General features: G+C 47.9%; 2 protein-coding genes and 2 non-coding genes across 7 annotated transcripts in view; all 4 read left to right on the forward strand.

Annotated features, from left to right (window-relative positions):
* The window catches only part of arid4b (AT-rich interaction domain 4B), a 31,119-nt gene extending 9,767 nt beyond the window's left edge, over positions 1-21,352 (forward strand). Inside the window, exons 3-23 of one of the 4 annotated variants that reach the window (XM_028988209.1) lie at positions 1,237-1,347; positions 6,420-6,485; positions 6,971-7,061; positions 7,236-7,315; positions 7,565-7,656; positions 9,037-9,178; positions 9,813-9,892; positions 10,569-10,645; positions 10,979-11,130; positions 11,763-11,835; positions 11,949-12,043; positions 12,133-12,230; positions 13,051-13,306; positions 13,396-13,634; positions 15,236-15,418; positions 16,066-16,150; positions 16,249-16,426; positions 16,718-18,109; positions 18,790-19,008; positions 19,100-19,246; positions 19,321-21,352. In XM_028988209.1, the coding sequence (XP_028844042.1) occupies positions 1,237-1,347; positions 6,420-6,485; positions 6,971-7,061; positions 7,236-7,315; positions 7,565-7,656; positions 9,037-9,178; positions 9,813-9,892; positions 10,569-10,645; positions 10,979-11,130; positions 11,763-11,835; positions 11,949-12,043; positions 12,133-12,230; positions 13,051-13,306; positions 13,396-13,634; positions 15,236-15,418; positions 16,066-16,150; positions 16,249-16,426; positions 16,718-18,109; positions 18,790-19,008; positions 19,100-19,246; positions 19,321-19,463 (3,999 nt within the window). In that variant the 3' untranslated portion in view covers positions 19,464-21,352. The remainder of the gene's footprint in view (positions 1-1,236; positions 1,348-6,419; positions 6,486-6,970; positions 7,062-7,235; positions 7,316-7,564; positions 7,657-9,036; positions 9,179-9,812; positions 9,893-10,568; positions 10,646-10,978; positions 11,131-11,762; positions 11,836-11,948; positions 12,044-12,132; positions 12,231-13,050; positions 13,307-13,395; positions 13,635-15,235; positions 15,419-16,065; positions 16,151-16,248; positions 16,427-16,717; positions 18,110-18,789; positions 19,009-19,099; positions 19,247-19,320) is intronic. The other 3 variants (XM_028988210.1, XM_028988211.1, XM_028988212.1) reach the window with 3 other exon arrangements.
* LOC114796269 (U6 spliceosomal RNA) lies at positions 7,944-8,050 on the forward strand. Its single transcript, XR_003750660.1, has one exon. It is a non-coding gene; the product is annotated as a U6 spliceosomal RNA (small nuclear RNA).
* A 375-nt stretch (positions 21,353-21,727) lies between the features above and the next one.
* tomm20a (translocase of outer mitochondrial membrane 20) lies at positions 21,728-23,619 on the forward strand. Its single transcript, XM_028988215.1, has 5 exons — positions 21,728-21,943; positions 22,660-22,706; positions 22,791-22,872; positions 22,957-23,099; positions 23,333-23,619. The coding sequence occupies exons 1-5, from the start codon at positions 21,772-21,774 to the stop codon at positions 23,375-23,377; spliced, it is 489 nt and encodes a 162-aa protein (XP_028844048.1). The 5' UTR covers positions 21,728-21,771; the 3' UTR covers positions 23,378-23,619.
* Positions 23,142-23,277, forward strand: LOC114796270 (small nucleolar RNA SNORA14). Its single transcript, XR_003750661.1, has one exon. It is a non-coding gene; the product is annotated as a small nucleolar RNA SNORA14 (small nucleolar RNA).
* Positions 23,620-24,654: the final 1,035 nt, after the last annotated feature.

The raw sequence follows: 24,654 nt of genomic DNA on the forward strand, positions 1-24,654 counted from the left end.
CAATAAAAATTATCATTTTTTTCTTTGCCTTTAGAGAGGCCATAAAATACTGTTATAATACAATATAATATTGATGAATCTGTGAAATCCGAATAGATGTTAGCATTTTTTAGCATGCTTTGTTGACCGAGTGTTTTTTTTTTTTTTTTTTTTATTCAGCTGATTAAAAAAATGCCTCTTTGGGTATTTTGTTCCTCCCCCAGAAAGCCGTCTGTCCAGGAGTAGAAATATTGCAGTGAAGTCATCTGCTCCTGCGGCCCCTGCAGACGCTGAAAAGCGCCGCTCCCCGCGTTCGAAGCGAAATCCCAGCAGCGCACGTCACGCCGGCTGGCCAGCGATTAGCGCGAAGCAGCGCGACTCTCGAACCAGCCGCTCCGGAGGATGTTTTACTTCTAAGCCTCTGTGTGACGGAGATGATGTGCAGATCTTCACGCTCGCCTTTTGGAGCTCCCCATGAGGAGGGCTTTCCAGCTGATGCTGACAGGCGGCGCGTTGCGGGCGTGAGGTTTATGAACCCCAGATCCCACCACCAGCTCCGCCCCCGCCTTCCTCCCCTGTCCGCTAAATGGCTGCGGAGGTGTGGGTCACGTGTCCTGCTGGAGAGACGCCAGCTTGAGTTGAGGGAGACGTGAAGGCCCCTCGGGATCTGCCACAGTGCAGTCGTGTATGAATTTGATCTGTTTCATGCTGGGATGGTTGCACGATGTCCCGGTTAGTAGCAGTAGTAGTTTCAATATAAAATACGAGTTTGTTGGCTTGTATTCGCCTGGTCTGGTCATGTTTTCATGCTTGTATTGTACTCGGACTGTTAAAAGTCACTGCCCAGTTCCCGAACCCGGGACAACTCCTGCACCCATAAACCCGAACCAGAGGGTTCTGCACGGTGACCCAGAAATGAGCTGGAACCTGCTTTCATGAGTCCAGGAGTGTGTGGGGATTATATGTACATACGACATATACATTGTGAACTGTTTGGCAGAAAATGCATTGACAACGTGAGCAATATTTTTGGAGAGAATTAAAAGGCTGATTGCAAGTTGAATTATGTTATTATGATGATTCATAGGTTTCAGAATTTCTATTGCTGCAGTGCTTTCCCATTCCTGAACATTTTCTTCTATTCTTGTGGGCTTTATTGTTTATCCAGAACCTTTGGTAAAATTGTTAGGTCAATTTCACCTCTGCAAAGGAATGAAACGTTTGGTGATTAATACCCTTCTCCTCTCTTCCACACAGACGCTGGAGGAGCCGCCATATCTCACCGTGGGCACGGATGTGAGCGCCAAGTACAGAGGGGCTTTTTGTGAGGCCAAGATCAAGACGGCCAAGCGGCTGGTTAAGGCCAAGGTGGGTCCTGCTCTTCACATTCTGATGGTGGTGCGGTTGTGAAGGGGTCTTCATTCTCGTCTGAGGAATCCCTGGAATTCAAACTATTTTGAAATTCCAGATTTGGAACCCCAATTTGTGCTCCATTTTTTAAAATGACATGTCCATTTTTTTTTTAATAATTAAAATAAAAAAATTAAAATATGTAAATTTAAAAAATCCAATCACAATCGAAATGTGAACTGATTACATAAACAAAACATTAAATAAATCAATTATTATTCAGTGCTAAAAGGATCGGTGAATGGTGTGGTGTTTAGAAAAGTATTATCTATTGCCGCAAGATTTGCCCTATTACAGCAGAATTTGCACTATAATTTTTTTCCTTCATTATTCCATTCGCTAGTTTAGCTCCGTCCGTCTGTCTGTCTGTCTTGATTGTCCACATGTTTCGTTTGATGTTACTGTTATAACTCCTGCATTGACTGTGTCCCTTGTTTTTGCACTTGGCTGGTTTGTCGATGTCGCACATGTGGTACCGGAGGAACGTTGTTTCTAACCCGTACGTAGCTGAAATGATCTCCAGAGAGAGTTGTGGTCAGTGAGACCACAAGTGATCAGTCAGGCCAGAGTGAGCGAGGGTGACCTGTTGCTCTGACTGCTCACCCAAAAGCATTAAGTTGGCAGGGTTAAAGTATCACTGTGCGCCACCACATAATAATTATGCCTCATTATTTCAGTTAGCAAACTGAAAAGTAGGTCTGTATCACATGCCATTTCTACCCCTCCTCTATCTTGGTTTGAGAGCCCGCCTCCATGCTTTGATTCTACTGGTCAGACATCGAACGCGCTGCTCGTTGCATCACTTTGCTTGAAGCGCGCAAAATACTGGGTTCCAGAGTGCAGCGCCACACTTGCCGTGTTCAGTCTTCAGAACCTACAACTTAACCGAATAGATTGGTCTCTTACAAGTTGAAATTATTATTTATTTATTTATTTATTTTAATTGTTGAAATGTATTGAATTGGGCAGACAATGCATGTTTTGTGAAGTGTTGAAATGAATTGTCCGTAGATGTGTGGAGTGTTGAGACGGTGGCTTTACTAGAAGTGTCGCGTCCCCCGGAAGCGTGACAACGAAGGAGAGGGATGTGTGAGGCGGGAATACACACGTACCAGGCCGAGGTGAAATATTGTGCTTTTATTTACAGTGAGAAGTGAACAATCAACCAAAACCTAGAGTGCTGTTTGTAAGAACCAACAGGAGGAACAGCACTCCATAAAAGGAGGGACTATACAGTTTACACAACTAACAACACTGACCACCAACACCCCGAAACTCTCCTCTCTGTCCTCCTCCGGCTCCACAACAATCGGCCCCGTCTGGCGGCTGGAGTTGTCCTTAAATGCTCCGGTCTGATGAGCTGATTGGCAGACTGCTGATGAGGGAATAGGTAGGCGGAACCCTCAATCCCAACCTCCACCCAGCAAACACACACCAAACACAGAGCACCCCCAAACCACTCTACGGCCCAAAGGACGTAACAAGAAGACACACGGTGGATGTCGGCAGTGACTTGAGCTCGTCCTTCTCGAATATTTCTGCATTTTTAAGTGTTTCTTACATTCTGCTGTTCCTACTGCAGGTTAATTACTTCATCATTTTGATTGGTTCTGATCAGAGTAGCTCCACGACTGTCCTGGTACGCCACTGATGGGGGATTAACTGCATCTTGTGATTTTTGCCTAATTAATTCTAGTCTTGTGCTTTTGGTGAATGAATCTTTTTGTATGCTGGTTTAAGAACCTTGATGAAGCCAGATGGTGCCGCCTCCCTTTACTTCCTCGCCTGGTATCTGGCGCTCATGGTGTGTTTATGTGTGCAGTTTGGGCTCGGTTTCCTCTCGGACGAATGAGATTAGCCAGATATACTACAGACCAGGATCTCTGCAGAAGGAGAAAATCGATTTCTTATCACCGTGAAATCAGTGGAGACCTCGCTGTCTGGAGGTCCTCCTCGTTGGTTCAGAATGCTTTTCTCCATCTCGCTCTGCTGGGTGCTCTTCTCCCAGTTGAGCTGCGTGAGTTGTGGCCATTGCTCAGAGGCGGGTGGTGGGATGGAACGAGGGACCCTCACCTGTCCCAGGTCAGCTGCTGATTGGTCACTTGTGGTCTCACTGAACAGCTTTTAAGTGGAGCAGTAGCGGTCCTCGGAGTTGACTTAGAAGAAAAACCTATTAGGACTGTGCAGTGTAAATATGGCCAGTGGGAGCCAATGGGAATTTCACTCCTCACCCACAAAGATGATGTCATCAAGTTTTGTCAAATGCGCAAAACCACGCCTACTGTCACCTTCAGGCATTGGATTTAGTTTCAAAGAGAAGTAATACAAGTTTTACCATCTCAAAACTAAAATATGGTGAACAGATTGGAGCATGTGAAAAACCGGACACCTCAGCATGAGCAGGATGAGTCCCGCTTGTGTGACCTGCAGGACTAGGTGTTGGTGCGAGTGGGCGTGTTGGATGCCATGACGTGACCAAGCAGCTAAAAGACCCGAATAATTCTAAAAACCAAGTTGGACACAATTTCCAGGTCTTAAAACCCACAAACTCCAAGTGATTCTTCGAGTGGTAGAAATAAGGATGTCCACCAGACATCTTGTAAGAACATTCTTCAAATCCACACCGTATGGCAAAAGGGGGTTGCTTAGGGCCCAATGAAATGTGTTTTATTTTTCTTAAATTCCGTTTTTTCCATTTGAATCCTTCTGAATTCCTTGTTTTCCGTTATAAACTATGTGACCAATCACATTTAATCACCGTTCAGCAAAGGACTTGGCCAGTTTTTTTAGTGTTTGCTTTTGTAAACCATTCACATGTAAATGAAAGTGCTTCACATTTGCCCTCAACGTAAAAAAACGTACAGAATAAATAAGTCGTGCCCACTTGCATAATGAGCGGGAACCATGATAAGAAAACGCTGGCGTCTCTGATATTAGTTATTGACTGTAAGTGGTCGTCACATATGTTCTTACAAGAGTTGTTCTTCAGATTCATAAAAAAATGTTTAGGTTCCGTTCTGAACTCAGCACTTGGCACGAATTCCGTAATTTTCAGAGGGCATCGGTGTTACAGCGGGCAAGTGGTACGGATTCGGCACTGACCCGCCGCAACAGGTAACGCGCGTAGTGGGCCGCAGTGGCCAGAAACGCCAATTATACATGATTTCTTGTTTGATTCCGTATTCTGCGATTACACTATCCCTATGCATGTTGCCTTTACAAACAGTGGCGAGAAGCGGCTTTAAAAGTCATGATTAAAGTCCTTGCTTCCCGCTATGTGGAACTTTACTTTAGCGAAGGATAGCGATTTGGTAATTGTGATCTATTTGTACAATAAATATTCTATCTTCAGGACCACTTTGAAATGTGTTAACAGTTAATATTTTTTATGTGACGTCCTGCTGCAGTGCCTTTGCATTGCATTATATTGAAATTTACTGATCAAACTGTATCCCGTAATATATCCTGTCTGAGGTTCAATTTATACCGCAGCAAGAATTTAATAACATATCGCACCGCCCTAGAACCAATGGAAGAAGCTCCCAGTAGAACCTTATTGTTGCTCATATATGATTCAGATTCGTACAGAATTATTTTTCTTTATATTTGTATTACATTTTATTTATTAATTCTTTTTTTTTTTAATAAATCCTCATAGTACATCCCTGAAGATGTATGACCGGTGATGCTGCAGCTTCGATTCATACGTACGTCATCAGAATGGCTTCTGACATCGTCGTGTTTTTATGCAAATGAGGACGTTCCTGCCGACTCAGTCCATCCTATGTCATTGTCCGGTACGATTCCTGTCCGCGTTCCGGGGTTCTGATGATGTTGACGTGGTAGGATGAATGGGTGGAATAACAGGGAGTTTTAATAAAACCATGAGCGGTAACTTGGCCTGTGGGGCATTTGTCCGTGTGTCCTGAATTTATTTATTTTTTCTCCTCTTCAGAAGTGCACGTTTCGTTGACTCATCCTGTCTAATCTCGGCAGAGCTGATAATTATTTACGGTTTTTGTCAGAGACTAAATGGATCCACAGCAGCTGTCTGCGGTTCCAAAGCCCGTCCATATGGTGCTGCTTTCCATAGATCCGTGTGAGTTTCGGAACGTGTTCAAATGTTGCTGAGCACGTCTGAAGATCCCCCTGCAGAACCGAGTTCACAAATCCAGCGTGATCCAGCCTGTTCTCTTCATTCACCCCGACTCTATACAGCCACTTCTCGCTGTATGTGTACAGAATATGAATATCATCAATTATGATTTGTTCATGCAGAATTCGTGAATAATTTGCTCCATTCGCTGCGGTGAACGTCTCCCTCCGGGCTCCCTGGATCCTGAACAGAGCCAGCAGTCCGGCAGACTCGTTCTGCTGAGACTTTCACTTCTGCTCCGTCTCGGAGCTGCAGACGCTGCGGCAGGCGTCCGCCGGAGCTCGCCTCTGCCATATGGCTTCCGGATTAAAAAGATGCCAGCGGATCATCGGTAATCAGCGTTGGTTGGGGGCCGAGAATGCGCCTCAGACCTCCCATAATCCCCCCCCCCCACTCCTGCAGGACCTCCGTTATGGTGCAACTGCCGGTCTGTGTTATGCCTCTTCACTCGAGGTTCTACCAGAGAAACAACTGAAACAATTACGCCACTTTTTTAAAATGATTTTCCTTCATTTTAATGATCCGCTCCACCACGCCCCTGCTTCTCGAAGCCAAGACACACACACACACACACACACACACACACACACACACACACACACACACGCTTCTAGGAGAATAAGTAAGTGTGAAGCCGCTGGGAGGTGCTGAGAGATGATCGAACCGTAGAGAAGGTCCCCGGGCGGGACGAGGCGGACCGCCGCCACCCGTCTCGCGCTCGCTCCACGCCGGTGGTTCCGTCTGCAGCACCGAACATCGAGTGTCTGACGACTCCCTCGCTATCCGACAGACGAATGGGCTGCAGGGATCAATGCGGAGTGACCTTTGCACCAGTTACTGATCCCCCCCCCCCCCCCCCCCCCCCCCTCAACAGGTGACCTTTAAACCAGATTCGTCCACCGTAGAGGTTCACGATGAAAACATCAGAGGACCTCTGAAGGTAAGATATCAGTGTGGGTTTATTATTCTGATTGTGTGCGAGATGATCTTGCTTCTTTTTGTACGTTCTGTTGCCAAGCAGTGGCTATTTCAAGAACCAGGGAGATGCCGCGTGCATTAAAATACGCATCCCAGTAAATCATCATCAGAACCCATCACGTTGCGCCTCTCTGTGCAGGCATCCCCACAACCGCCAAACGTCTACATGGGGCGCTCCACTGGCCACTAAGACCCTGTACTGCTGCTTATTATATCTTTTAAAAAAAAAAATTATTTCAATTATGCTACATTTAAATATCTTCCCTCTAATAGACTTTAGAGAAGTACAATTGGCTCAGAATTTAAGAAATATGTTTTCATGTTTTAGGGTTATTTGGTCAACCTGCATGCATCAGGACCTGAAACTCTAAATATCCCTAGAAAAGGCAAAAACAGTCAGGCAGTATATGTAAACGGCACTCTTTTAAAATTACTTCTGGCCTTCAGGTGGGTGCTGTGGTTGAAGTGAAAAACCAAGATGGCATCTACCAGGAAGCCACAATCAACAAGCTGACCGACGCCAGCTTGTACACCGTCGGTAAGAATTCAACACGAGCAGACCTCCAGATCCTCAGCAGTGGGGTTTTTTTTTTGAAAGCAGCAGAGCCTGGTGTTGCATGTGGAACATCTTTGGACTGTTTTTATATAATGCAACCCTGGAGGGGTGTGTGTGTGAGTGAGGGACTAATACCCAGTCTCTTTCTGGTTTCAGTGTTTGATGACGGTGATGAGAAGACCCTCAGGCGTTCCTCTCTCTGTCTGAAAGGGGCGCGTCACTTTGCGGAGAGTGAGGTGGGTTTCCTTTTTTTTTAATTTTTTTTTTTATTATTATTATTATTAAATGTGTCCTGTCGAGAGGACTATCATCATCAACATAATCATCTTGCTTGCAATTTGGTACATCATTTTTACAAACTGTAAACTGCATTATTACACTTTATGTCTTCGTGTTCTTGTTCAACTGCACCGTGTGCCTTTAATTGCACCTCAGGGATAAATACAAACTGTTGTTTGCGCTCTAATCTGGTGTCTCCTGGACAGACGCTAGATAGACTCCCCCTCACCAACCCGGAGCACTTCGGCACCCCCGTCATCAGGAAAAAAGGCAACCGCGGCCGACGCTCCAATCCAGTGTGAGTGTGAAACCCAGATCCCTCCCACTGCAGACCGTCAGCCAATGGCTGTTCAAGGTTCAGAATTTTAAAAAGCCACTTCATTCCCCTCGCTGGGGAGTGTTGGGGTCGCTGGCCGCGTGTTTGGTAGGGGGTTAGGGGGTGTGGTACATCTGCCGGTGGAGTAAGTAGTCCTGTAGTGAAGCAGGAAAAATATTTGTTTGGTTTCATTTAACTGCACGTGTCGCTCTAGTAACCCTGATTGGAGAAATGTATATCTGCATATGTCATCTATTCCATAAATTAATGTGCTTGCTATGGCTGCACATATACTAAAATTGGATCGATACAGAGTAGATTAGCATGGCCCCTGCGAAAGGTTGCCGGTTCAAATCCCGATTTGCCAAGGTGCCACTGAGGTGCCACTGAGCAAAGCACCGTCCCCACACACTGCTCCCCGGGCGCCTGTCATGGCTGCCCACTGTTCACTCAGGGTGATGGGTTAAATGCAGAGGACAAATTTCACTGTGTGCACCGTGTGCTGTGTATCACATGTGACAGTCACTTCACTTTCACTTAATTAATTAGCTAATTCAAATACCCATATTTAGTCAATTAAATGTGATGTATTAAAATTCATAAAAGCTCAGTGATCGATAAAACCTGATGCCTGGTTGATCCAGAACCCAGCAGGGTCGGAGGACCACCTCTCTCGATCTTCTCCTCCCCAGCGGAGTTCCAGGTGGATGTGATATTGCTTTTCACCTGGAATATTACGGCAGCTGTCTCCCTCTCTCGGGGGAGAATCCTCCTTTTATAACCGTAGTTAAAGTGGGACTCGTTCTACGTTGGAATGGGAAAATTCCCTTAGTGGCATTCGCGGAGCCCAGAAGGGTTTTATTTTAAATATTCGGCCCGGCGTGAATAAACATGCGGGACGCTGGTGCAGGTGTGAGATTCCGAACTCTCACGAGCAAACCTCCTCACCGGCAGCCGCATCCCGATTGTTCCGGCGAGGGAACCAGGCAGAGTGGTTATGGTGGGCAGGCTGGAACACGTCTGAATAGTGCTAATCACTCGGCCACAGCAGCAGAACCATCGATTTGTTCAGATTTCACTAGTGATCACAACTCATTCACAAACAATATCCTCTGTAACGTTTCAGCTACGGTACACTTTTTGGGTCCATTTCTAAGGGGTGCAAGTTTTAATAATAATAATAAAATAATAATAATTATTATTTAATAATAATAATAATAATAATAATAATTAAAAAACACTTCCAAGTCCATGGGGGGCGGTCCCTGTAAAGAGTGAGGGGGTTATTGCTTAACCAACGTGTGAGAAAAAACGAGTTTATGAAACTTCAACCCATTCATCTCCTTTTCATCTGTTCCACAGTCAAGAGGAGGAGTCGTCTTCATCGTCCAGCGAGGAGGAGGAGAGCGACCAGCGGCAAAATGACGACCTGTTCGGGACGGTGGTCTGTGTGGAGGGTGTGGCCACAGGTGACAAAAAGAAGAGCACGTGGTACCCTGCGCTGGTGAGTCGCTGTGCTCCTGCGGTAAAATGAAGGATGGAGCTTCGTCTGTGCCGCCCCTGAAAAGGTGGCGCTTGTTGTACGTCAGTTGGGATGCCAGCCGGACTGCAGCTTGACTCCACCTCAGGCTCCTTCTTGTTGTTGTTGGCGCGGGGAGCGAACTCTCTGCTGCCCCCTCGTGGCTGATCGGTGCTGGTGCAGCGGGGAAAAACAAAGCGTCTGATTGGCTGCGGCGTTTCCTCGTGACTTTAGCCCAGCAGACAACGTTCTGATCGGCGGGTAAAGGCCCGGTGACGTAAGGCCAGTGACATGGAGCCTTTTTTTTTTTTTTTTAAGTTTTTTTTTTTAGTTCTCTTTAATTCCAGGATAAAAGACGTTTTTTATGCTCTTCAATAAAAATGGTAACAGGTAGATCATCTCTTCTTACTTTGGATTAAATGTGGGATTAGGGACCTGAAATTTTCCAGGCTCCTTGTTCTTCTCAATGGTGAGGAACATGCCTTTTGTAAACACCACTGATGTGACTGTGTGTACTTGTGTGGCTTCCCTGTCCAGCGCAGGAGAATTTCTGTTTTATTATAAGGCCTGAAGGATTTGGAATTGAAATGAATTTTCTGTCCTTCTCTTCAATAATCAGGTCATCTCTCCAGACTGCCATGAGGATGTGACGATGAAAAAAGACAGCATTTTCGTTCGCTCCTTCAAGGACGGCAAGTTGTAAGTTCAAGGAAATGTTATTTTATTGATGTAATCTCCACGTATCTCTCTTTGCAGTTGGGTACATTAGGTAGTTACGGTTGTGGACTCAGGTTCTATAATTTACAGTAGTTGAATAATTCGGTGACCTGGAAGTTATTGGATCACGCGATTGTAAATGGAGGCAGTCTGGATTCCTTCCCTTGTTGAGCAGAAGAAACGCAGATGCGTGTTTGGTTAACGCCGTATGGAAGCACCGCAGGGTGCCGGTTGTGGCGAAAAAAAAGTTATTATTTTTTTAAATGTGAGAACAGCGCTGGTACCAATACAGCCCGCCAGCTTTTACTTTTGAGTTTATTTCTTGACGGAAAGACGGAAATGCACTTTACTTTTCCCACTACCGCCCTGGAGAGGCTGGAGTTTCGTCCAATGCAGCCGTTATTCAGTGTAACTCGGTGTGAACAACTCATTACGCCTTTTACAGAGGAACGTATGTAAGTGCGTACCTGCCCTGCCGGTGTTAATTAATATTTTACTCAGCCAGGCCGCATTTGTGTCTCCATTTGGAACCAGGGTCTTCTAATATGCTGCCAGTCATATTTCATGTCCCAGGGTTGTAATATTTTATTTCTGAGTTGCATGTCTTTGTTATGAAATCAGCATGATGTCTGTGCATTTCCATCTTTCTGTGTCGCAGTAACACCGTTCTGCGGAAGGACGTGAGAGAGCTGGATGGGGCGCCGGCTCCTAAAGCCGATGCCGGCCTAAAACCAGGTGAGTGTCCAGATGTGTCCACAGTCAAAGGGTACCGTATGTTTTCTAGCCCGTCAGTGGTCACTCCTGTTTTACTTTATGCTGTGCTGACGCAAGTTAAAAAATTCACTTCCACTCAGTCTCACTTCTCTTCTGTACATAGCTGAGCCGAGCTTAGTAAACAACGTCTGTAATAATCATATTTCATCTCTGGAAAATATGAAAGCTGCCCCTGTTATTATCACCCTGCAATCACCAGTTATAGGTAAGAGGTGCACAGCTGCTAATGCTTGGTGTGTGTGTGTGTGTGTGTGTGTGTGTGTGTGTGTGTGTGTGTGTGTGTGTGTGTATCAGCTTTGGATGCAGCGTGGGGCTTCGTGCGAAACGGCACAGTGCCGGTCACTTGGAGGACCGAAGTGAAGGATGAAAGCTCCAGCAGTGAGGAGGAGGAAGGCGACGAGGAAGAGGAGCAGGAAGAAGACGCCAGTAGCGAGGAGGAGGATGAGGTAACACATCAGCCGGAGATTAGCCGGGTTTGTCTGATTGTGATAAACTTTATTGTTTTGGAGGAACAAATTCGGCCATAGTGACCACAGCAGCCAAGCTGAGCGAACAGCTTCTAATGTCACTATCATCTGGGTTCAATTTAATGTCACCAGCGATTCATGAGGTAAATATTTAATTCGAAATTGTTGAGGCGTCCGAAAGACCAGCCTCCACCCTAAACACGGAGGAGGTGCGGCACCATCAAATAAACAATCTTACCAATTCCTTATTGATGTCAGTATTGAACCAGATTACAAAATAGCCAACAGTTGATTTGTGTGGATTTCTAATTGCTGTCAATCCAACACAGACTTGCCTCATCACAAACAACTGTTTGTCAATCTATAGAATTTAGTTGCAATATTAGTTGAAATTCTTGTTTTAGTTAAGACTGAAATTCTGTGTGTGGTGCCATCTTGTGGTATGAAGTGGTATTGGCAGATGTGGGGCTACAAAATGGTACTGGATTAAATCTGCAGTTTTTTTCCCCCATTTAACCCTAAATGTGGGATTAGAGAGTCAGATGTTACCAAGTGGAGCTCCACAGGCCGCAGACAACCTTGACTTCAATGTGTTTTTTTACGGTCTTCAGGAGGAGGTGGAGCTGTTCCCAGAAGAAAGAGAGAATTTCCTTCAGCAGCTCTACAAGTTCATGGAGGACAGAGGTAAGTCGCCATCATGTCTATTCAAAGTCACAGTTTTTACAGGGACTTGCATTTTTCTCACCATCACGATTTAGCTGTGATCCAGTGTGTCCTCCTCCTCCTCCTCCTCACAGGAACCCCCATCAACAAGAGGCCGGTTCTGGGCTACAGGAACCTCAACCTGTTCAAGCTGTACCGCCTCGTGCACAAGCTGGGAGGTTTTGAAAATGTGCGCCCCTTCTCTGGAGATTCATCCGTCTCTGGCCTTTTGTTGCACAAGTAACCTGGTAACCCGGCGTCTCCCGCTCTCTCCGGCAGATTGATAGCGGCTCCGTGTGGAAGCAGGTGTACCAGGACCTGGGGATTCCGGTGCTCAACTCGGCGGCTGGATACAACGTGAAATGTGCCTACAGGAAGTACGTCTCGAGCATCAGATATATGCGCGCATGTCGTTTCGTAATCGTTGTCACGTTCACTAGTTCCTACAGTCAGAAGGCCTGAATTAAAGTGCTGGCAATGTGCACGTTGACAGTGGCCGTGGTCGTGTTTATCAGGAATGTAGGGAACGGGGGAGAAAGGGAGGAGATTGATGCTGCTCTACACCTGGGCGTGTGACATATTGACAGGAGGGGGACTAGAGGCAGAAATTTACTTGCTGTTTACTACATTAATTAAAAATTAACTAAGTTATACGGATGCAATGCCTGCGTAATGCCTGGGGCAGAGTTGCGAGAGCTGCACTCAACAGATGACTATTTGTAGATGCAGGTATTCATTTGTTTGCCTCGACACTGACCTCTGGTGGTGAGGAGTACACACTACACATTATGACGTACGGTACAGACGCAAGTACCGTACGTATCAGCACAAACGTTTACAACGCAACTGTGGAAGACAGAGGAAGTAGCTTGTGTGAGAGCTGTCAATCATGCATACAGGCTACTCGCCCTTTAAAGAAAGTTGAGTCTGATTGATTTGGTTGGTGGTGTTCCGTCATCCTGCAGGTTAAGAATTTTATTTTTTAAGACATAACTGTCCGCCATAAGTATGGCACTGTTGACTCTCTGGAGGTGGGCTTTATTCTGTGACCAAGAACAGGCGCAATTTCATATGACTTGAAGATAGTGATTGAGTCTGACAGCAAAACCAGCTTCTCCTGGTTTATTGTTCATATTATCTGTGAAATGAAGGTTTTTACGGAGATGGGCGGAGCTGACCTTCACTTTTCCTGCACAGGTATTTGTACGGCTTTGAGGAGTACTGCACCTCCACAGGGATCTCGTTTCGGATGGACCTCCCTCTGAAACCGGCGGAGAAGCCGACCCCCAAGGGAGAAGTTAAAACGGAGGGGGGAGCCAGAGCCGTTACCCTGGCAACGTCAGTCAACTCGGAGGAGCTGAAGTCTGGTGTCGATGGGGAGCCCAGCGGCGTCCAGCCCGTGGTGAAAGTGAGTCAGCAGGGTCGGCCCACGCAGCATCTCCAGTCTGTGGGGGTGAGCAGGGTCAGATGAAGATAAATCATGGGGCTTTAATGTTCTTGATGCTTCTGATAAATGCTAATGTGCCACACCTGTCCCTCCAGGAGGACTGTGCCGCTGCTGCTGTGTCATGCCCGGCTAAAGTGGACCCCAGTGCTCTGAAGAAAGAGGAGAAGAACAATGAGAACGATGATGAAGAGGAGGCGGAGATGATTGACTGTAACAGTGAAGTCTTTATTAAACACGAAGAGGAAGGGAGCGGACTGGTGGCTCCTCACTCCCAGTCTGATGCCATGGCAATGCCTGAAACCTGCAAAGAGTCCGACAACAAGGACCTGTCAGGGTAGGTGGAACAGAGACCTGGTGGTCTTCGTCTTTTGCTGTACTTGGTGACCCATGGAGATGGAGAGGTGGCCTGAGGCTGGATCTGACAGTAGGGCTGCACCATTAGCACAAAATCTTCATGTGGAGTTCCACATTATCTCTGTTCTTTCTGTTTTAGAGCCTTTGAACCATCCTCATTGTTAGGAGTTACTTTGGTATCAATACATTGAAAATCCTAAAAACAAAGGGACACACTTTCACTGTATTCGTTTTCTCTGAAAATGCAGTGATTTCTTGCAAGTATTACAGAATCAACTGTAATGTGATCATTGTTATTGTGGGAAATCCATCACTATATGATATCAGATGGATAACGACACTATTATAAATGTTATAAACACGTGAAAAGGTGAATCAGACCATGTGTACGGATGGTTCAAGGGTCCGAACTGTGCAGTTAAAAAGCACTTTTATACATGTTGGTTCGATTATCTGATGGAAATACAGGTGATGCTACACACGCTGACTGTGGGTCAGCTGGTTGATGCCACACCCACATTATATTCCCCACATCCTTGCCAATTGCTAATGCTGAAAATACCTGCCTCCTGCAATTAATGCTTTAAAAGAATACTTATGTGAATAATTGTGCAGCCCTGGTCTGAGGCCCCTCCTCCCTGTATCCCCCCTGCTGATTGGCTGAGCCCGTTTGCCTGGTCGCTAACAGCTCCGGGGTCTGAGCATAACTCCCCAGTCGCATTTCCTTTAACCTCTTGCCTGCTCTCCCTTTATTCTCACATTGTCCCTCGCCTGCCGGCTTGGTGTTGCTCCGCCTTCCCTCGTTGTGCTGTCAGCCGCTGATCTGCGACCAGTGAACCGCTCCTCTGCCCTTGATGCTCGTCGTTGTAGCTCGTGGAGGCTCGACTGGCAGCTGTGCCGTGTCTTCGGCTGCCAGAACCCGTCTCGTTCTGCCGTTAGTGTGCCGTAATTAGCAGATGAGTCGAGTGCAGCCAGCGCCTGCTGTCAGGATGTCGCGGATGAGAGGCGTGTGGTATTATCTTTGCCTTGTGTGTCTGAACAGCAGGCCAGGGGACGCCAGAACTGTTGTGTCCGTTGGGTTCAGATTATTTTACTTCCTCCTTGGGTGTGTAGTTGTTGTGACTGGCCCCGCCCCCTCCAGCAGACTGACAGCTGATCCTGTGACCCTGAGCGATGCTCGGTAGCCACGCCTGCTCCACATCTCGCTGCTGTCTAACGCGCTGCTGCTGCTGCTGCTTCTGCTGCCGCGCTTTTGCTGTGCCCACCTGTGCCAGTGTGACCTCAGCTGTGCCCTTTTCCTGTCCACTGTGGACCCATTAACCCACAACCCTCCCTGTACATAAATCCACACCAGTCAGTCCATCTCCATGTGTGTGTGTGTGTGTGTGAGACTGAGATGGATCAGCTGTTTCAGGGACTTCGTGGCAGGAGTGAGGCTGCTGGGTGGGTGGGTGGATGTTCTGTTTGGGTGGTGGTGGTGGTGGTGGTGTGAATATATACTTTTGTTTTCATTTTTTGAATTTTGTGGTGTTGTGTTGGGAGGACTAGGGCTAGGAAAGTGCTGAATTGTCTCTCTTGCAGGGCTGACAGCAGCCAGGAGGGGGAGGAAGGGGAAGAGTTTGAGTGTTACCCCCCTGGCATGAAGGTGCAGGTGAGGTATGGGCGAGGCCGCAATCAGAAGACGTACGAAGCCACTGTGAAAGAGTCAGACCTGGAGGGGGGAGAGGTGCTCTACCTGGTGCACTACTGTGGCTGGAACATCAGGTAAGGCAGGACCTGGGGATTCATGCCTGTTGCCTTTTCATGTCTGACGGTAAAGGACAAGAGGATAGGGAAGGACTAGCTGTGGGGAGTGGATTGAAGAGTAATTAAACCACACCCCCGAACGCGGGGCGCGCAGGGCGGCTCAGGGTGCTGCGTGGCCCTCTAGTGGCTGGAAGGGAGTAGCCGTCTCTGTGTTGTTTGGCGGCTCCTGCGATGTCCGCTGCTCTCTTGCCTCCCTCAGGGTCTCCTCCGCCGTGATAGGAAGGCTCATGACCCCTCCCACTCACCTGCCAGCACACTATCGTCCAGGGGAAGGAGGAGCTCAGAAACGCGCGTCTGTCTGTGGCTTCTGACCGTAAAGGGATTTTGTTGTTGTTCTCGCGCCTTCGGTAATAGAGTAATTTTTCCCATGTTTCACTTTGTTCGGTGGCTCGTCTTGTCGAAAGGAAAAGAAAGAAAAGGCCTGAGAGTTTTCGTTCTCGCCGAGGTAGTGTTGCCGTGAGCGACTGTCAGCAGGACGCATCGCAGGCAGGACCGTACCGTTGCGGTTTGGGCGACAGAGAGAGACGTTGCTCTTCATTTTCACCTGATTTAATGTTCCTGTATTCAGCCTCTGGGCTCAGTCGTGCTTGCGTTTGTCCCATCAGGTATGACGAGTGGGTAAAAGCAGACAAGATTGTGCGCCCAGCCAATAAGAACGTGCCAAAAGTAAAGCATCGTAAAAAAATAAAGGTAGGCTGTTGAGTTTCGTCTCCCTCCCCTCCACATTGAAGACTGAGCTGCGACATTCCCACGGTGGTGACTGTCATGTGTTCATTTGTTCTTTCCAGAACAAGGCAGAGCGAGACAAAACAGAGCAACTGAGCGACCATGAGGACTTATCTCCATCCAAGAACAACCGTGTGAACCGATCCTCCAAGCCTGACTCCACCATCGACCTGTCCTCTAGGATGGACGAGAGTTACGAGGAAGGAAATCAGCCGTCTCTAGAGATCAATGGTCAACAAGGTAACCCTCTTAGTTTTGTAGCTTCCAGATGATGTGGGTGCTAGTAGCCTAGTGGTTAACACACTCGCCTATGAACCAGAAGATCCAGGTTCAAACCCCACTTACTACCATTGTGTCCCTGAGCAAAACACCTTAACACTAAGTTGCTCCAGGGGGGGACTGTCCCTGTAACTACTGATTGTAAGTCACTCTGGATAAGGGTGTCTGGTAAATGCTGTAAATGTAAAGATACATGTAGGTGTAACAGTAGATGATCGAGGTTCATGCTTGTCCTTGTTTTCTATGTCACAGCCTCTGAAAGCTCCTCAGATGACAGTGAAAGGGAGGAGGATGATGAAGCCGACCCTGATGGAGACGAGAATTCCTTGCGCCATGTAGATCTCCAGAAAGGTTCCCTCACTAACTGCTGGGAGAACACAAATCCGCCTGATTGCTTCAGAATGGTGGAGGCGTCTGGGAACGGCCAAGATGTCCCGGAGATGGTGAAGCGCAAAGGGCAGTCGGAGCCTGACGGAGAACCTGTCCCTCGTAAGAGGAAATCTGAGGTTTTGGGAGAACGAACCCCAAAGAGCCAAACCAAGAGCAAGACCAGGAGTGGCAGGGCTGCGGACTGGTTGTCTGGTAGTTTGCCCAAAAAACTGGAGGAGAGGATCAGTGCCAGTATGGAGGAGGAGCAGGAGGAAGCCTCCAGCAGCAGCTCTGAGGACGAAGACTGTCCTGCTACGGAGCTCCAGGTCAGTAAGGAGCAACGAGGAAACCCAAAGACCAGAGGTTCCCCGGTCAAGAAGTACAATGGGGTGAAGGAAGCGAAGACGAAGGGTGGGCGCTCCGCGGCCTTCTGGGAGATCCCCAAAAAAAAGCCAAAGGTGCCATTAGGGAGTGTGGAGGAGAGGATGTCCAGCTGCCGTCCCAAAGGCCAGAAGGACGTGTGGTCCAGTATCCAGGCGCAGTGGCCCAAGAAGACTTTGAAGGAGCTGTTCTCTGACTCGGACCCTGAAACGCAGAGTCCTCCTCCTCCACCACCTGCTTCATCTGCACCCGAGGAGCATAACGTGGCCCTGGAGCCAGACGAGGACGAAGCAGCCGAGGAGGAGCAGCTGGACAACGACAAGTATCCCAGCAGCGGCAGCAACTCGGTCCTCAACACTCCCCCGACCACGCCCGAGTCCCCCGCCCTGAGCGGCGGCGCGGAGCCTTCGGCTTCGACTCAGCCGCCCAGCGCAGGTCCTCCCGCCCCTCCTCCAGCAGCGGCGGCCATCTTGCCCTCGGGCTCCCCCACCGCTCCCTCTCCGGCGGAGCCGCCGACGGAGGAGGGCGCCCGCAGCGAGTCGGACAGCAGCACGGTGGAGGTGGAGAGCGTGGGGGGGGAGGCCCAGGAGCTGCACCAGGAGGACCAGGAGGCCGCCTCGCCCTCGAAAGCGTTCGAGGGCAGCATCTCGTGCAACAGCAGCTGCAGCCTGGAGCTGAGCAGCGGCAGCCAGCAGGAGGGCGAGCAGAAGACCAGAGGTAGGACCAGGATGGAGCAGGCGCCTTCGGGGGAGCGCGGCCAATCTTACCTTCTGTCCTCAGCACTGTCCGGTCACAAGCGTCCAAAGGAGACCCCGGTGGCGGGCGTCCCCACGAAGAAACCCAAGAGGAGCCACAAGACGCTGGGCTTACATCCCAAGAAGAGCCGAAAAACGGGTAAGAAGGCAGAAGTATGTCGAAATTCAATTCCATTTTTGTACTTTTGTCACCTATTGTGTGCATCTGTTGGGTCAAATGTTGGGCAGTGGTGGCCTAGCAGTTAAGGAAGTGGCCCCATAATCAGAATCAATGCTCCCCGGGCGCCTGTCATGGCTGCCCACAGCTCACTCAGGGTGATGGGTTAAATTCAGAGGACAAATTTCATTGTGTGCACCGTGTGCTGTGCTGCTGTGTATCACAAGTGACAATCACTTCACTTTTTTTTTTTTTTTTTCCATAATTAAAAGTAAACATGGTCAAAGACTTTTAAGGTGTAACGTTAGTTAAAGTCAGGCCGGTTGCCAGGTTTTAGACTGAGCTGCCGATCGATGTTTATTGGTGAAACTTAATTAAAGTTAATTATAGTGAAGTTAATGTCATTGTGAAGCACAGTAAGTACAGCACACGGTGACACAAAGAAATGTGTCCTCTGCTTTTAACCATCACCCTTGGTGAGAGGGCGGCCATGACAGGCGCCCGGGGAGCAGTGTGTGGGGACGGAGACCGCTCAGTGGCACCTTGGCGGCTCGGGATTTGAACCTGCAGCCTTCTGATTACGGGTCCGCTTCTGTACCCGCTAGGCCACCACTGCCCCAAACGTTTAATTTTTTAACGTTAATCTGGTGAAATTCCCACAGCCCACAGCAGTGACAGCGAGGATCAGTCAATGAGCGAGAATGCTTCCAAAGCCACCACGTCCGACCTGAAGGCCGCCATCTCACCCAAGTGCCCCGGCCGGACGCCGCCACTGTCCGGGCACAAGTACCACAAGCACGGTGACAGCGACCACGCCCATGCCCACCACCGAGAACATCACGGACGCGGGAGCCGTGTTTACAAGTGGAGCTTTCAGATGGGTGAGTGGAACTGACATGTCGTCACGTTGTTCCCGCTGGTGTCCAGCCTTTGGTTGCTACATGTCAGCTCCTCCGGTTCTTCTTCATCCAGCTGACCTGGAGAAAATGAGCAGCTTGGAGAGGATCACCTTCCTCCAGGAGAAGCTGCAGGACATCCGGAATCACTATCTGTCCCTCAAGTCCGAGGTGGCCTCCATCGACCGGAGACGAAAGCGCTTGAAGAAGAAGGAGCGAGAAAGTGAGCGTCCTCATCATTATAATTCCCGGCGAACAGTCAATGATACGTAACTCGCGCTGCGTTATTGTTTCAAGCAGGTGCGGTGGCCGCCTCGTCCTCGTCCTCCTCTTCCTCCCCGTCCTCCAGCTCGCTGACAGCGGCGGTCATGCTGACCCTGGCGGAGCCCACCGTGTCGGGCTCGGCGCAGAACTCGGGGGTGTCGGTGGAATGCAGGTGACAGGACGTCCAGAGGAATGCAGCACTGAGCACTTAACCAGCACCTGGGCCCCGCCCTGCCCCGCCCTGGTTGCAGGGGGACAACTGACTGAACTCTTGCAAGAGCCGGGGCACTAAACAAGGAAAAACTATTTAAACAGAACAAGCACTATTTTCTATCGACAACTGTTTTTCTCGGCAAGCTAATTGCACTTAAGTGCACTTTTATGTGAAGGCAGATGTGTGGGGGGGGGGGGTCAAACTTTTTCTAGCTGTCGGTAATGTTGTTTTCAAGCAATAATTCGGTTCATTCTACGTGTTTCCCAGTGGGAACGTCCTCCACAAATCACGCGTCTTTTCCGCACCTACACCACAACTGCCCCGCCGTGTCTCCGGTTTCCAGACTGCTGGTCTTTATTTCTGGGTTGGGGAGGGAGAGCTTCTTCGCTGTGTAGCAGGACGGAGGTGTTGCTGTAGTGCCTTTTGGTTCCTCTGGTTTGGGCACTCTGAGGAAACGATGTGAAGAAAGTCCCATGTCCTCTATAAGGCCTTCATAACGCCTTTTATAAGGGTTAAATGGTGCTTGTGTCGACTCTTACTGTTAAACTCTGTCGTTTTTACTCGTCAGCTCACGTCTCACGGGCCTCTGGTAAGAGGTGAAGGAATTGGATCGATGCCTTACGAACATTGACTCGCATCCAGGTGTCATTTAATGCTTAGACGAGCCTTATGAAGACCTTATATCCAGGTCCCTTTAGCCCTTCTGTTCCCCTGCAGATGGTTCGCCATGATTGTCTTGTTTACAGAAGCCTGATGTCTCGCTTCGGCCGAGTTCATATGATGAACGCCGACGGGTCGAAAGGGAGATGTACATGATTGTAGGCGTATTTTACTACTGAAGGTCTGCTGCAGCCCCTGCAGGCGTAATATGGCAGTATTTGCAAGTGCAATGATGAGAGCTGATTTCATTCTGCTGGCAGGTGGTGAATGGAAAACCCAGTCAGTTCCACATGTAGCCTTTTTCTACTTTACTCCCCCCCCCCACCACCTTTTTTTTTTATATTCTCACCATTTCAAACACTCCCATGTTCGCCGTCCCCCGACATCTGAAGAGCACTTCTACTTCTCCAGCAGCAGCTGAGTGAAACGTTGCAGTGGAACGGTGGCCAGCGAGGACCAGTTCCTCCCCTCCACTGGCTCCGTTCGCGATGTGGAGCGTGGAAAAGGGCCCCCAACGTTGTAAATGTGCATTAATGTGACGTTCTGTAGAATACTTAAGTCTCCATGTTTTCCTTTTGTAAAGACTCCCTGTTGTATCATATAGCCTGAAGGTCTGTTCCTATAGGCACTTGTACGTAATTGTATGCCTTTGTTACACATTTGTATATCGAGATGACTATGATGATGTGTGTTTTTGCGTCAAGCTGTTTCATATCTTGCACTGTTGATACCATGTAATTTTTCTTTTCTTTCCTGTACAGGCGCTTTTACTGTTTTAACTAGTTTCTGTTTTTATTCACTCTTTCTCTCTCGCTCATTTATTCTTTCTTCTCTCTTTGTGTTTCTTTCATTTCTATTTTGTTTTCTCACTATTTCTAGGGCACATGCTGTACTTCTTATTTCTCTTTTTGTAGCGAGTGCTATCAGCCTTTTGCATTTTCCTTTCTTCCTTTCTTTTTTTATGTGGTTTAAAAAGTATTTTCAGATCTGTACATGGTTTGTAAAGTTTTATGGATCTTTACAAAAAAGAATATTGTGACAGAATGACAGAGAGACAGAACGATTATGCTTATATGAAAGCTCTATAGTATTTATTAGGCTCATCAGAGGATGGATGTGTAATTTATTGTACAAATCTAAGCAAAAAAAAAAGAAAGCCTCTGTTTGAAATAAATGCCATAGTTTGTGAGATTTTGCGAGCATGAGTGATTTATGAACTCTCCGCCGTCGGATAATTGCCGTGTTAGTTGGATTCATTCAAAATCTGCTAGTAACATAAAGACCTACAAAAAAATAAAAAAATAAATATACTGAATTTACGTTTTACGGCGCTGTGCGGAGGAAAGGTGGCGCCTGCTCGGCCCGAGGAAGATTAAAGGTCGTCTTCTGAAACCCTCCGCTGATCGATTTCTACACCTGTGATGTGGCCTGCGCCCAGCTTTAATATTCCAATTTTGACTATGAAATCACGGTTAAAAAGAAGAAGAAGAATAAAAAAAAAAAAACACCAGTCAGGCATTCGCCGAGGACGCCTACGTCGGCTGCGATCACCACGTCAGAGTCGGGCGGCCGGGGTCCTCTCCTTCCGCGTTCCTCGTCATGCGGTGTGCATGATCGTCGGCCCGGTTTCCCCGTCACCCACCTCGCCTGGTCCGGAGATGATGAGCGGCAGGAGCAGCGCGATCGCCGCCGGCGTGTGCGGCGCCTTGTTCATCGGCTACTGCATCTACTTCGACCGGAAGCGGCGGAGCGACCCCGACTTCAAGCGGCGGCTGCGCGAGCGTGAGTCGTTAGCCGGCGGCTAGCGCGGCGGCGGCGGCGGCTTTAACCGGGCCGCAACGCGAGGCGCGGCGGGTAGATCGGACCGGAACGTCGCGCTATCCGGCGGACCGGGCGGAAGTGTGGCGCGGTGGCGGCCGACGACCTACGTGTCCCCCGAGTCGACATTTTGATAAAAACCTGCGTGTCCCCTGCATGTCAAAGTCAGACGTCTGACCCCGTTTTACTGGGAAGTCCGTCATGTCTCCCTCAGGGACAGAATAGAATAAAATGCCTTTTATTGTCACCATGCGCATGTCCGGTGGGATTAAAAGCAGCTCCTTCAGTGTAGACATGCATGTAGAAAATAGTGCAGAAAAAACACAAATAAACACAATATATAGTACGATCAGGGGCAGGAATTTATCCTGTTAAATGCAGAATAAATAACGGGAGTGTGGTTTTCTATGTAGTGTGTGGGTTACGTTTCACGTTTCTCCAAGTGTTGGCAGTAATGGTGGACACGTGGTGAGTAGTGGGTGTTGGACAGTGAGAACAATGTTACTGAACAGTATACAGATACTGTACAATATTTAATGCTAATTAATATGAATATTGCACAGATTTTTTGACTGTAGTCCGTGCATGGAAAAATGCTTGTTATAACTAGAATGTGTTGTTTGATCAAAAGTGCTGTTTTTTTTTTGTTTGTTTGTTTTTGCTATTTTTTTTACATTTAGGACGGAAGAATCAGCATGTCGCCAAAGAGAAGTCTGGCTTGGCAAGAGTAAGTCTACAGTTTTCCACCAGAGGAGGTAACGCCATGATGCATTACTTTATCTTCACAATCTTGTTCTGTGTGATGCATCAGCTACCTGATCTGAAGGATGCGGAGGCCGTGCAGAAGTTTTTCCTGGAGGAGATCCAGCTGGGAGAGGAGCTCCTGGCCCAAGGTCAGTCGCCACGTACGGGATGCGGGGGTTTGGGGGGGAGGGTTGCGGAGTTGTCTCGACCCCATTAATGCTCTTTCTCCCCAGGAGACTACGAGAAAGGTGTGGATCACCTGACCAACGCCATCGCAGTGTGTGGCCAGCCGCAGCAGCTGCTGCAGGTCCTCCAGCAGACCCTGCCTCCCCCCGTCTTCCAGATGCTCCTCACCAAACTGCCCACCATCAGCCAGGTATGTGGGGTCTAACCGGGGTCCAGGGGGAATTGGCTTTAAATGCATTCTTCAAAACCCCCCAGATGCTTTTCTTAGCTTTTGGGACAAGCAAGAATGCCAGATAAACCTCTAGAACTATCCAAAGTTGAGAGCCGTGTCACGGTGGCTCTAGACTATTTCACCTCTAGAACATTATTGAATTGTTGGTTCTCTGCTGTCTATTCACCAGCTTCTCACATGTGTGTTTTCAGCGAATAGTGAGTGCGCAGAGCCTGTCAGAAGACGACATCGAATGAGACACTGGCAGTGTGTGTGTGTGTGTGTGTGTGTGTGTTGTGCGTGTGTGCGGGGGGCTTTCTTAGAGTGTGTGTGTGCGCGTCTGAAAATGGCCCAGTCATGATGGCTGCTCACTACCCTGGCGGAAACGTATGCCCTCGGAAGACACAATGTTCTATTATTTCTATTTATTTCTTTTTCCCTGCATCCTGTAGATGTGAGTTGATTTAATGTGGGTTTAATACAAGACCTTGTTTATCAATTGTGTCCTCCTCAATACACCTCATGTGAAGCAGACATCCACAGACCATCAGACCTGAGCCCTCGCAGAGCTGCATTCTGGGAATTGTTGTTGAGCATGTGCTGAGTAGACTGGGTTCCATCTAAAAAGTGTGTTTGAAGTCTGGTCTCCCTGACTAAAGTAACTAAAAAGGTTTTTTTTTTTTTTTAATGTCCTTTGTAGTCGTGATGACAAAATAAATGTGGGAAAGCTGTCGCGATGACCTTGAGTTTTGCTCTCCTGCTGCTCTTTGACACCCATTTTATTTGGGTGTTTCTGTATATATTTTGCTTCCAAACACAGTCATATTGGCCATCCTCAGTGTTTCTATGGTCATTACAAAACTGGGAAAGTCATGGAATTTGAAAAAATTTTCCAGGCCTGGAAGTTTTGGAATCTGAAAAACAAGAAAAGCCATTGAAATTTGACTGACACATGAATGTATAACGAAGAACGCAGTTCCCGTAAGACTGCGCGAGAAACCTTTTCCTATGTTTACAGCTACAATGTTTAAAGTAGCGCAGGTCTATAGTATCTTTGCTGGCTTTACGTAGTGAACCACGTCTTGTGGTGCTGCGTGTCACTTGTATATTCCAGAACTTTCTCAGCCGCGTGTCTCCTTTTAAAAGTCATGTACATTACAGATGATCTATGGCGGAACACGATTACCATTTAGCTTGGCCTTGTGCAAACTTGGAGGAAGAAACGTTGTCCTTTAAGTTGCGCTCTTCAGGGTTGGCAAGTTAAGTGTAACAATTTTCTGTTTAATTTTAATTAATTTTCACATTTGCGCAGAAATTTCAGAGAACATATGGTCATAAAAAAAATATTCTTAAAATCATGGAAATTCTTTTGTAAAAATGAATAAGAACCCTGCGTCCTGCAATCATTAAATGCAAAAATGACATGGGCTCCACCGCAACCCTGGCTTTGGCCCTGTTGCACCGTCCTCTATGATCATGGGCAGAAGTTTCAATACTTTTGGTTATGAACTGCACCATCAGTGATTCCTGGTGG

This window comes from Denticeps clupeoides, chromosome 8, assembly GCF_900700375.1.
Source record: "Denticeps clupeoides chromosome 8, fDenClu1.1, whole genome shotgun sequence".
NCBI classification, from domain to species: domain Eukaryota; kingdom Metazoa; phylum Chordata; class Actinopteri; order Clupeiformes; family Denticipitidae; genus Denticeps; species Denticeps clupeoides.